Here is a 13,009-nt window from a genome sequence, read left to right as displayed (position 1 = left end):
TTTCTTGCGTTGGAAAAGGGGAATTCCCAGTCCCTAAACCAATCGTTAGGTGTCATTTAAACTTTGACATTACAGTTATAGTAGTGTGAAGTGTTGACTTGAAGACTTGAATACATGTGTCTGAAGCGATTATGTCCCGCCCGTGTCATTAGACATCCTCTGATTGTCTGCAGTCTCGGCGTCTGTTTCCTGGACACTTCACCACCACCTCTTCCCCCTCACAGCCCTCCTTTGCTCTGGTCCTTGAGGAATGGCCAAAAATAACCACCTCTGTACAGTGAGTTAGTGCTAGTTTCCTCTCTTCCTTTACATCACAAAGTTTTGTGAAGGTTTTGGGACTGAGTTGAAGGACGCATTTTATGCAAGAGGTAATTTTTTGAGCTTTTAACCAAAAGTTGTATTTAGCTTCATTGACGCTTGTTTGATTATTTCTGTTAAGTCCTCTTCATGGCACAAAAAACACTTTGTTTTGTGACATCATAGATAGAGCTTTGTGATCTTCTGTGCTGTTTTAAATCTTGAGCATTTCTGCCGTTAAATTCTCTTCATATTGGGGAAAAGCTAGCTTTGTTTATTTCCCCTTTGTAATTCCCTCTAGAGTGCCAACATAATTCCTGATGACGAAGTAATGTATGCTTTCAGTAGATTCTTTAGTTTAAGTTCTAAAACATGAAATGCCAAAGTGAAGGTACTCAAATATTCACCCTACTCTTTTTTTTTTTTTTTTACCCAGCTCAGAGTAAGGTAAATATCTGATCAGATTCACAGATTGAAAATTATTTTCAAGAGAGTCGAAACATCAGAAACAGTATCCAGATGACTACATTTGAATCATCTCTACAATTATACTATATATTTATGACATCACATCAAATGTAATTTTACATATTAAACATTTAAAATTGCAATATTGCTCTAAAACAACTCAAACTGGTCCACTGACTTCCGGTTTAAAACTGTGGTGCTGATTTCCGCCGTCTTTTTAAGGTGCGTCAGTGCAAATGTCATCACAATGAAACGCAGGACCATGCTGTCAAGCTCGCCTATGGATAGCTGCAGGGAACGGTAGCAAGCAGCGGATTCTTTTTATTGATTTGCTGTTAATCCCTACGTGTGTCACAGAGGAAATTTTCACAGCAATGGTGCTTAGAGGACAATAAAGACTTGAATACTAATACTTAAACATGCACGAATCCAAATCCAAATACAATGTCTAGTAAATATTGAAGGAAAGCAAAGATTAAAAGTCTGTGCACTAAAGGAATGTGGTGGTTGAAAATAGTAAACTACAAGCCTCACCAATTTTTTCTAAATGGCACTTTACTTTAGGTTATTTTTACGTCTCTTCAAGGTGATTTGGCTGTTGGTCAGTGGCACAGTTTACCACAGGAATGAGAAGAATCCCGTTAGTGTTCCTCCTCCCTCCACTGTCTGTCTGCCCCTCTGCTGCAGGTCCGCTCTGGCTCTGGCTCTGGCTCTGGCTCTGGCTCTGGCTCTGGCTCTGGCTCTGGCTCTGGCTCTGGCTCTGGCTCTGGCTCTGGCTCTGGCTCTGGCTCTGGCTCTGGCTCTGGCTCTGGCTCTGGCTCTGGCTCTGGCTCTGGCTCTGGCTCTGGCTCTGGCTCTGGGAGGGTCCTGACTCTGCCCAGATGTTACCAGTCACTATGTTCGGCATGTCCTTGGGAATCCCTGTGGGGCATGGGAGCGAGCTGCAAGTTTAGCCCCTGTCTGTGACACTGAGGTGAAGTGACATTAAAAAGGAAGGAAGAATACTATCCTATATAAGAAAAGATAAGATAATCCTTTATTGTCCCATATGGGGAAATTTCATTGGTGCAACGCAGGTAGATACAGAGGTAGATACAGAAGAACAGATCACTTATAGGAAGTCTGAAAAACACTTTCAGTAGAAGATCTCCTATAAATAAAAACTCCCATAGACAAATAAATAAATAAATACAAAAATACCATTGCATGTGATCACGACAGTAATGCATAACATACCGTACCTGCTTGTTACATTTTGCTTCCTGATCAAATACATGCCTGGAGTTGTATTTGAAGTGAACAGTACATCTGCAGAGGAAATTATTTTACCTAAAGGAAACATAATTATGCCAAACATTTTTGACTGTGTTGTAAGATTGTTTTCTCATCAAAAACGTACCTGGAGTTGTATTTAGCTTCATTCTGGCTTGTTTTCTTAAAGAGGTTGTCTTGGTCTGAGCCTCAGAAATCACTTTGTTTCAATTCACCCTGAAGAAAGGAGATCTACTGCAGCTTTTAAGTCCATAACTCATTGCCTCCTGACTCGTTCTGAGCCTTTAAGCTCTAAACATTAAACACCAAAACAGAGGTACTCAAGACCATGTTTAAAGGCCAACAACAATATGAATAATACATAATGAGTCCACTTTAATTAATTTGTTTTGTTTGGGGGTTAGGTTTTTTTTTCTTTCAAAATGTTATAACACAAAAAACCTCCATTCTCCATTTTACGTATGTACAAAAAGTATGATTCATTTCACACTAAAGTTATTTTAGTTTAGATGGGGGAAAAGTCAGATTTGACCTTTTAAAAATGTGTTGCGATCAGATATGGTGTTTTTTGCAAAAGAAAGAATAGACAATAATCTGAACTAAACGTGTAAATTAATAAAAACATTTTCTTTATTGAAAGCATACCTGGAGTTGTATTCACGCTTGTTTCATTAATACTGTTTAGAGATTTCATTGTGATGTCAAAGGCATTCCACAACTTTGCTATAATAAATAGTGTTTGTTTTTTCCCATGGTAATTACAAATGTTGCCAGTAGATGATGTGCTAACACCAAATCCAGAACAATGCAACTTAATGTGCAGTTTCTATACTTTGGCATTGCTTTAAGTTATTAAACAGGAAATGCCAAACAAAGGGCTGTTAGCATGCTATTTGTTGTTAGCTTTACCAAGATCAAGGCAAAACTCTGGCCTCTGAATGGTGTTAAAAGTGTTTCTAAACTCACAGTGCATAATTGGATGCTAGGAATGTGCTTGGAAACAGATGAAAAAGAATCTGTCTGGTTTTTCACATTTTTAAATCAGTAGAAATCTTGTACATTGAGGAGACTGATGACTGGGACGTCAAATAATACATTACCTATATTAAGCTAATCTAATATTTCAATTTTTATCCAGTTATGATGCAGTTTCTTACTTATTTGAAGTTGTAAAACATGAGCTGCCAATGCAAAGGCACACAATACTATGTTTAAAGGACAATAACAATACAAAATAGTGCTGAATATGTGTCTCAACTGTTATGATGATAATAATAGCGTGTGTACTTCTTTTATATTAGTACTTAGAAGGACCCACCCTTTCATTTCCTCTCAAGTGCATCAGTTTCCTTGTTCCAGACTTTGACCTTTTTCAGGTATTTCAGTCCATCACACTTTTATTGAAGCAATAAATCTTTACATTTCTGTTTGTTGGCTCTGCAGTAAATCGGTGGTGGTCATCACAGGTTTAATACTGGATTTCTACTGTAGTTGTAGATCATAATTGTATTGTAACTATGTATTTTTTTTATTTAATGGCATTTAAAGAAAAAAACTGTCATTTTAATCTTACTTAACATAGCGATAATTTAGTTTAGTTTAGTGTGTGCCATATTAGACAGATTTGAATTCTTTATGTATGGAAAACATGTCATTTACTTTACATTGTGGAGGTTTTCTAATTAACATTCTACTTGCATTAAAGCTGGGGTACTTGGAAGGAAGAAGGTAGGACTTTTTAAACGTTTCTTTCAGCTCTAACTTTGGCACAGCTCTAGAATTGCACAACTTAAGAACAGTATTTTTATCCCAAAGCTCTTTTTTATGTGTACAATTCACCTCATTCTGCCCTGCCCACTCTTTTTCCCACGGATTGGCACTTTTGTTGTAATGGCACGAGGTAACGAGGGTAACGTCTGGTCGCTAAAACATGCTATAAAGTTTATATTGATATGTGTAAAATGTCCAATGTTCACGTGACCAACAAGTCAACGCTGGACCGATTCTCTGGACCTGAAAATGCCTTTTTAGTCTGTGTAGAACTTACTTTCTCTCAAGTTCGGCAGCTCTATGTTCACTTTTACAACCGGAAGAAGGATTACGTCATATGGATGATCATAGTTAGTTAGACAACTTGTTACTGATAAAAATAACGCTGTTTGTAACCATGTTATACTTAAATGCTATTATTCCCAACACTGTCTGTCAGTCACATCCACCCACATCTTGTTGTGAATATTTATACAATTTTTACTCCCATAGAGATCAAATTGGACGGGAAATATTGCTTCTAACAAAGATCTAGCCAAGCGTACTTGTGCACTGAGCACACAAAGGTCTGATTTAGTCTCAAAGTGTAGCTTTTACAAACATTTTTTTACTCCTTTAAAACAAAAAAAATGTCGGGTACTGCAGCTTTAACACTTGGTTTTACCGAATGGGGAAAGGGCACTGTACAAATAGGGTTTGTGTTGGTCATGAAGTCAGTCACATGCTTGGGCCTTCTCTGTGTGTGTGTGACCTCAGATGACCTGGATTTGGGCTCAATCACCTGCTGCTCCTCAGGCTTTGCTTATGACTGTGAAGCATTCTGTGACTGGATTTGAACACTTTACAGCAAATGACGCTTGCTCATGAACGAAAGTCAAAGCATTAAAGTAATCCTTCAATGTTTCCATAGATTTCAATTGATTATTCATTTCACGTCCAAACTCAAAGTGCTTTTGGGGCAAGGCCATTGTGGAGTTCCTAGCTGAATACATTTAGCAGTGAGCGCTACATCGACTCTAATGTAGTCCGGACGTTGCCGCGGGCGCTGCCATGAATTGTGTCCCTTCTTCCGCTTGTATTAGTTTACATAGCGCTGGAAAGAAGTTCTACAGACTACAAAGATGTTTTCAAGCCAGAGAAACGGTGCTTTGTTGACTTGTTGGTCACATGAACTCGGAACATGTTACACAAATCAGTCTGCTTTATATCATCTTTTAGCAGCAGATCAAACGAGGCAAAGGCGGGCGGGCGGAATAAGGTGAATATCTTCAACTTCAAATGGCCACTTCACCTCTGGTCCTTTCTCCTGTGGGCCCACTGTGCTGGACTAATCCTGTGAGTTATATAAGAGAGTGTTGTCAGTGGGAGGTCTGTGAAGCCTTCTCAGTCCCACGCACATTAACACGTAAGGACTTCGTCTGATTAAGGATTATCAAATGCAATTTCCTATGATTGCATTTACAAATACAGCACTTCTCTAATTTTTTAACCATTATATGTAGTTATAATGAACCTATGTGTCAGGTATCAGTTCCCAGTGCACATTTTATACTCACGCTGGAGCAATATCAAAATGAAACATGAAGAGTTTAACTATTTCAAGAATCACATGCTAAAATTCATGCCTCTCATGGCTGATGCAGATAGTTTAAAGTCCAGGGCAGCCGATGACCTAATCTGATAATGTCCCTCACAATGTATGATTTGAAATTACTACAAACAACTACTTCATTTCAGATGATATGCCGATAATATTGGATGTCATCAAACCGATATATCACCACTTTGCGATTTGATACTTGCAACACTTCAGATTTCAGTTCGATAACAATACTTTGTGCAGCCCTAAAAGGACAATAAATGGAACGAGATGAAGTCTTGTCTCACTGCAGCCTAAAGAGCATGAGATGTTGTGACAGAGTAGAGTAGTTGTTGACTAGAGACATGATATTGTTTCGATTAGTCGGCTTTTAAAAGGTGTGGCACAGTCTTTTTAAACGCAATGATCCGACCAAGTACTTTTAAACACTGTATTCATATGTAAAAAAATATATAGAACCTATGATGCACCTACAAAACTCCAACTAACTCACCCATGCTTTCTCCTTTATACTATTGCACATATAGTCTTCATAATCTCAATAAGATAATAACAAAAATGTGGTTTGACTAAGACTAAATTGACTGATTAATTGACTAAATGACAAAACCTAAATCCGGGAAGTATTAGAGTCAAACAATACTTAATAAAACATAATCATTCTAAAAATATAATGGTAAAATGTTCAACAACACACTGAACACTTGCCACGCCTTTGTGTTTGATGACAGAAATGTGACTTTATTGCACTTAAATGATCCTAAACCCCGCTGTCGCCTTTTTTGTCACCACACTGTGGCTCATGTTTTCAGCAGGAGTCGTACAATGGGCCCTGAAACTCCGACAATAACAGCCCATGGGAACGCCGCACTGTTTACGTGCTTGTGGGAAATCGCTCCCAAATCCCGCTCGATAGTCTTTGTGCTTAAGACAATATGTGGGGGCGTGCACGTGAATGCTGCGGGGGCGTGCACGTGAATGCTGCGTACATAGAGCCACGTGTTGCCATGTTTGTCTGGGCCAGTGTGCACGTGTGGCACTCCTGTACTTGCATTGTTCTTAATGTAAATCTAACAGCGAGGAAGTGGACCTTGTGTTAGACCAGGATTTCTGGTTTCTAGAAGTTAAAACTGTTGTTATAGTGAACCGTGAACTTTTCAATACATTTTATTCCAAGCTAAATTAGAGTTTGAGCCACAATTTTGGGGAAAAATATTGAATTATTACGTTTTGATCATGGGATTCTGCATTTTTTTTTTTAACATAATGAGTCTTAATTTCGACTCGACGATTGCAATTTCGATTTGATTGCGCTTTGATCTTTGAGCCCTGGTAGAAAGCGCTTTTTTTCCTTCCTTGCAGCTCCTCAAACATCTCAAAGTTTTCTTGCGTTGAACTCTGCACACCCACTTTGGCTGTGAACTTGTTGAATCTTGGCCTAAATCACTGCCAGACAGACGAACATGCACTTTAAACATCTGCGTCCAGTCACCCCTTCCCACTCTCTAGTCTCTTTTTCTTTCTGCATCTCTCCATTTCTCGCAATTGTTTTCTCAACTTCTCCACTTACTCTGTTTAAGTGTGTATGTTACTGTCTGTTTGTCTCTCCTCTCTCTCTCGCTCCCACTCTGCCTCTCTTTCTCAGTGTTTCCCTCTCTCTTCAGCCCATTCTCCCTCCCTTTCCTCTCCCTCTCTCTCCACACCCTTGTTACCCTCCTCTCTCTCTCTCTCTCTCTCTCTCTCTCTCTCTCTCTCTCTCTCTGTCCCTCTCCCACTCTCCATCTGTGGGCTGTGTGCACAACAGAGCAGCTCTTCACCGGCCGCTGGAAAATGTGACCACAACAAACTCAGCGCTCGGCTCTCTCACATCACAGGCTCAACCGGGAAAAGAATTTGCTTGTTTGGGTTTGTTTTGGACGAGATGGCACGGTTCAGCCCGGACTATCCACTTCGCCTTTGGTTATTGGATCTAGCGGGCCGGTCGTGCTTCCGGATTGGCTGTGCATACGTCAGGACTTTGTGAGCGGAGCTGGCAGTGATGAAGCGCGTCAAGCATGTCATAGGTAGGCAGCTGGAAACAAAGCTTTAGAAAGACGGTTTTAACCACGTACATAAAGCTACTTGTTGAACTGTTTTGTAAAAGCTGTTCGATTAAGTGATATTGCGTTACTTTCTGCATATTTTAGTTGGTGGAGCATTGTCTTTATCTGCTCCTTTTCTGAGCCTCACAAAAGACTCAGTTTCAAATTGACCAGATTTGTTACGTCAAGGTAGATAAAATACAGGCTGTTTTTAATTCTATAGATCATCGGCAGACCTGTGCTACGCATTTCTGTGTGTGCTTATATTAGCATGGTGTGCTACATTGCTTAGTGGTTATCTTTTGTTTTTTCCCCTGGCCAGTACTACTGAAACCAACAATGATGAGAGAGTTAGTTTAAGTTCTAAAACATGAGATGCCAAAGCAAAGGTGCTCAAGAGCATGTTTATTGGCCAGTTACAAAACAATTACTAATGTTTCCCGCCAACCAGAGGTCCAATTGAATTGAATGTGCAGTTTAAAATAATCTAGTTTTAATTCTTGTTATAATGGACGCATTTATTTAGCTATAAAATTCGGGTTGAGAAACAATTCCTGCTTACAGTATTTCCACCAAAATACTTAGTTAAACTTTTGTCCCCGGTTAAAAACGTGCATTATGTTGTCAGAAGTTTGTAAGAAATGATTAGCTACAGATAACAATAACTAGACGGCAATGAAAATGAAAAAATGACCAAGGGATTCCAAAAGCAATAGCAAGAATCAAAGTGATGATAATCTTCAAAATGAACTTTGAATGACGAAAATTGGACAAAAGATGCGACCTGTGATACGAGCCGAAGAACAGAGGTTGCTATGGTAAATAACTACGGTAACTAAGTGTGCTTGTTCTGGTCCTGAAATTGGAATTGTTCTTAAGACTGAAGACTACTGAATAATACATTTCTTGATAATGTCATGTTGACAAAAGGCTCAAGTGTCACTTAGATAAACAGCATTAGTCTTACCTGTGTTAAATCATTCACTCTTTTTAAAGGTACACTATGTAACTTAAAGGGTGGGCACGTTCATCACCTGGAGATTTGATTGCTTTGTTGTTGAGTTGATTCAAGAAGCTCGTGTTACATGTCTGAGTTTTAGCTGATATTCTTTTTGTTTTCAGTTTTGTCCAAATATTTCCATTTTTAATTACACGTTTTGTGAGGAATTGTAGGCGTAAACAAGTAGAAATGAACACACAGATTCAGCTTCAGACCAAACTATATCATCTCTATAGTAACAAGCTGGTGACAGACCCTCCACCAGATCGGTTACATTGTGCACCTTTAATGTTTCGTGGCATCATTTGGATCATGTGCACCTTAAACTTGTGTAAACATGTGGCATTTAAGGCTTATTCCAAAACAAAGTAATCTGGGTCAAAAATGCAGTTAATCCAGGCACATACCAGTACTGATTATAACCATACAACGAAGAATGTAGCACATATCAATGTTATTTACGTATACTTCTTATCATCCACTTGTCAAATAGTTGGTTGAAGTATATAAACCAAACTGCAGCCCTTTTAACTTGTTATTATATTAAATTATCTTTGTGTGTATAATTATGACATGGGTATCCTTTGTGATTATTCAAATTTTAATTAAGGATCAGGATGGGTCTTTTCAATTGAGACGTCTTTCAACATATTTGGCTTTCCAAGTCTTTAAAACAGGAATTGAGCCAGGATTAAATCAAGATTATAAAGATCTTAAACAACCTTGATCTCCCAAATAGAAATGGACTTTGTTTGTGTCCGGTTTGGCACGTTTGATTCTTAATGATGCAGTTGAATGATATTGTGCATTAACCAGCTGATTCATAACTGCACTTTTCTCATAAGAGTTCCATGCGTCAAACACTTGAATGTGTGCCTTGATTGTAAAGGCCGTGTACATTGAGTTCTTTGTTTACAGTTGTGTGAAGCAGTGTTTCCAGCCTCAGGGTTAAGCGCTCATAAAGAACTCAATTGGATGATATTTCAGTCATTGAAACCAAAGCTAAAACCAGCCATACAGCTCCGATATCGATTAATACAGTACAATACACTTTATTGTCCCCTTGGGGAAATTAGTCGTGGACTCGAGTTGTAGTGCCTTCAGTTACACACAATGCAAATCACACAATCACAGTCACAGCAATTAACAAGGCACTGCTTCAGTTAGGAAAAGTCCAGATGACTACAACTGAATCTTTTTCTACAATAGAACACTTGAATGAGAGATTACACCGACACGTAAAGGTAAACTGTAACTTTTTTGGTGCAGGGACTGCTTCCCATCTCCATGGAGATGATATTGCTCTGCCTAGTGTGCATTAAATTGTATATATTCAGTACAGGTGTTTTAAGAATTACCTTTAAAAACATCTATTCTTACTATGAACAGACTCACCTGGTAAACTAAATACATCTCAATTAAAACAGATGTAAAATTGAATAAAGCCACGATGTGATAACCTGCTCACTCCAGATTGATCTGTGTCTCACTCTGAATTGCGTTCTTCATGTGACTTAATCTGGAAAGGCTCTCGCCGAAACCCGTCAGGCTGTTAAAAAAAAAAAATACTTCACGTCACGACAGCAGAAGAAGCAGAACAATCTTAATAGTGTTAAATCCTGTGTTTAGAAAAGCGCAGTCCTTATTTGTGTGCACATTTTTGAAAAACAAAATAGTCCGTATTTCTTCTAAAATAGGCCGAAGTACGGCTGTCGAAGGCGCCATGTTTGTTTTGTTTTGCTTGTTTTGACTACCACCCAAACCACAATGCTGCTCTGTGATTGGCTCCTGCTGGCCCTAAATGCCATGTGATTGGTTCAATAATATCTCCATGAAGACAAGCTGGTGGCTTGATACTCAGAAATGCTAAATAGTGCACCTTCAATCAAAGCTTGCTATTTTGTTCATTTGTGAATCCAAACTGGTTTGGTCTAAACTGGATCTGGCGTGAACAGAGGAGAATTAAAGTGGCTGTTCCTGAGTTTTGTCCATGTAGTTGAGCCAAATCGTACAGATACAGATATATTGTAAAAGCAGCTCAAAATGAGACCGCTGTGGGCTTATATATTAGAGAGCATTTTATTTAGGAAGTGTGCTGTTAGCATGCTAGTTGTTGTTAGCAAGTGGTGAAAAGCACATTTCTGTCATGATTTTAAAACAACAAAAATCAGGTAGTCTACAACCTTTCAGAAAATAACTTTTGAATTCTGAGACAAAAAACTGTTAAAATCCAGTCTGATTAATTTAAAATGAAAGAGAAGTATTATAGCATACATTTAATCTCCTTTGCTTGTACAGTGCTTGTTCCCTGCTGTACAGTGACATACTTTATTCGCCACCTCCGTTTGTCGGTGTTAATGACTTTTCCATATGTTCTTGGCCATTCTACCGTTCCACCTCCCTCTGCGCTGCACTGCAGGCTGTTACCTGCATATTTTTGAATGTGATTTATGACAGGCCTATGTTTAGTTGCTGTAACATTATTGCACCTCTGGCTCTTATTTTTTCTTATTTAATCCTGTTTGTAATATTTATAATGTCACCTTGAGCTATTTATTCAGTGCTAAGATTTTGATGTTTGCATTTTCCATTAACAGATACGCCATTTTATCAGTTTGGGTTGACCGGTTACTATAGTGTTAGTTGACCTTGTGTCTAGTGTTTACTTTAGTCAAATGCATAATGTGTTAACTTTTGTCACTTGATTTTTGTCATGAAAGTCAAAACCGTTATTCAAAAAAACATTTGCTCCTGCGGATTCATCTTAGAATTTATGTTCAATCCTTGTGTTATAGTTATGATGTAGTAATATTGTCATCGTTTGTAGCATGCAGTAAAAATGTGAATTTGTTCATTTTAGTTTATTGGTTTTTGATTATCAGTTGTGGAGCTGATTTCACAAACGATCAAGATTTTCATGACTTACGTTACATGTTTGATTTTTAGCTGGCTTCAGTTTCATCTACAATTGTATTCACATTTTACATTTGTTACATTATATTTAATACTTGTAAGTGGCACCAAGAGGAATTGAACAACTTTGCTAAAACACATCATGTTAGGTTATGTGTAAAATCACACTAAATGAAAATCTAATTTTGTCTATTGGTGCCAGGATTATTCTGTTTATTTATCAGGTCATTTTTTATATTATGTTATCCCTCACCAAAAACATACCTGGAGAGTAGTGTTTCGCTTCATTCATGCCTGTTTCATTAATCCTGTGTATGAGGTCCTCTTGCTCTGAGCTTAATTTCTCTCCATATTGTGACATAAAAATAATGTATATTAGTAAATGAAGGCTTATTAGTCAATCGAAATGTTGTCATTTGTGATATTTCTTCTCCCTGTTATTGTAACACTCAAATGTAATTATGCGACAGCCCCGATTCAAGATTTCCATGCCCTAATATCTTCTGTATATCTTAAGTGGTTAGCCAGCAGACTCCACTCTAAAGACTGTATTGGGCCTGTGTTCGGGCCTTGACCCTTGACCCCTGCAGCATCAGCATGATTTAGAACCTCTGTCCGGACCCCTTCTCCTGCACAGAGGGAGACTTGTTCCCTGTAACGGAGCAGGAAGAATCTAAAATAGACTCGGACATATATGAATTACACTTTCCATAGAGGCCGTATTGTATTGGCTGTACATCAAATCATATAAAGGGCATGTTTTATGAGAAAGAATAGTTTCAAAGTGAGAATTCCCATAGAAACATCTGTTATGGTCAAAACAGTGCGTTAAATGAAACACATTGTACAGAAGTGGGTCAAAAAGAACCACATAATGCAAACCACAACTGAAAACATGTTTTTATTCACAATTATGACAGCAAGGCATTTAGTTTAATATATTTATACTGTAGATTTGACACATAAGTAGTGCATGTTTCTGACTCTCTTTGAAATGTAGAATTTTAAACATTTGTTGAAAATATAAAAGATTGGAATTGAAGCATGTGCTCTGTTTTATTTTGACATTAAAGGACACAAATTGTGCTAAATTGCCTTTGTAAGCTGTTAACCGGGTCATAATATTATTCCCTCTTCAAAAACATAATTGAAGTTACATTAGCTTCATTCACGCTTGTTTTATGAATCTTGTTCAGTAAGGCCTCTTCATTCTGACCCTCACAAAAGTTCCAAGTTTTCCAGTTGTCTGCTGTCAGTAGATGCAGTGTTGATACAAATCCTGATGAGAAAATGAATAGAAACTAATAGAAAGTAATTCATAGGCTCACAATATTTATACGGTCTAAAATATGAAATGTCAAAGTAAAGGTGTTTAAATGACAATAACCAAACAAATAATGCATAATATGTCTCCTAAACGTTGTATATGTTTGTTTGTTTGTTTGTTTGTTTGTTTGTTTGTTTGTTTGTTTGTTCATTGACTTGCTTAATTTGTTCTGGTATTGCCGTGTTATGTTGATGAAGTAAAGTAAAAGTGCAATGTCATTATATGAAAAATACAGTGTTTGGTTAGTTTCTAGTGTTTAGCATTTCTTACCATTTGACATG

General features: G+C 37.9%; 1 protein-coding gene across 1 annotated transcript in view; it reads left to right on the top strand.

The window, feature by feature from the left end:
• Positions 1 to 7,205: 7,205 nt before the first annotated feature.
• mcf2l2 (MCF.2 cell line derived transforming sequence-like 2) overlaps positions 7,206 to 13,009 on the top strand; it is a 132,114-nt gene continuing 126,310 nt past the window's right edge. The window contains exon 1 of the mRNA XM_072438211.1: positions 7,206 to 7,470. Within this exon, the coding sequence (XP_072294312.1) occupies positions 7,446 to 7,470 (25 nt within the window). The 5' untranslated portion in view covers positions 7,206 to 7,445. The remainder of the gene's footprint in view (positions 7,471 to 13,009) is intronic.

The sequence above is a fragment of the Eucyclogobius newberryi genome, unplaced genomic scaffold, assembly GCF_026437365.1.
Source record: "Eucyclogobius newberryi isolate DKJ021-1_F unplaced genomic scaffold, fEucNew1.0.hap1 SCAF_9, whole genome shotgun sequence".
Lineage (NCBI taxonomy): Eukaryota > Metazoa > Chordata > Actinopteri > Gobiiformes > Gobiidae > Eucyclogobius > Eucyclogobius newberryi.
This window is presented reverse-complemented; position numbering and strand designations above follow the sequence as displayed.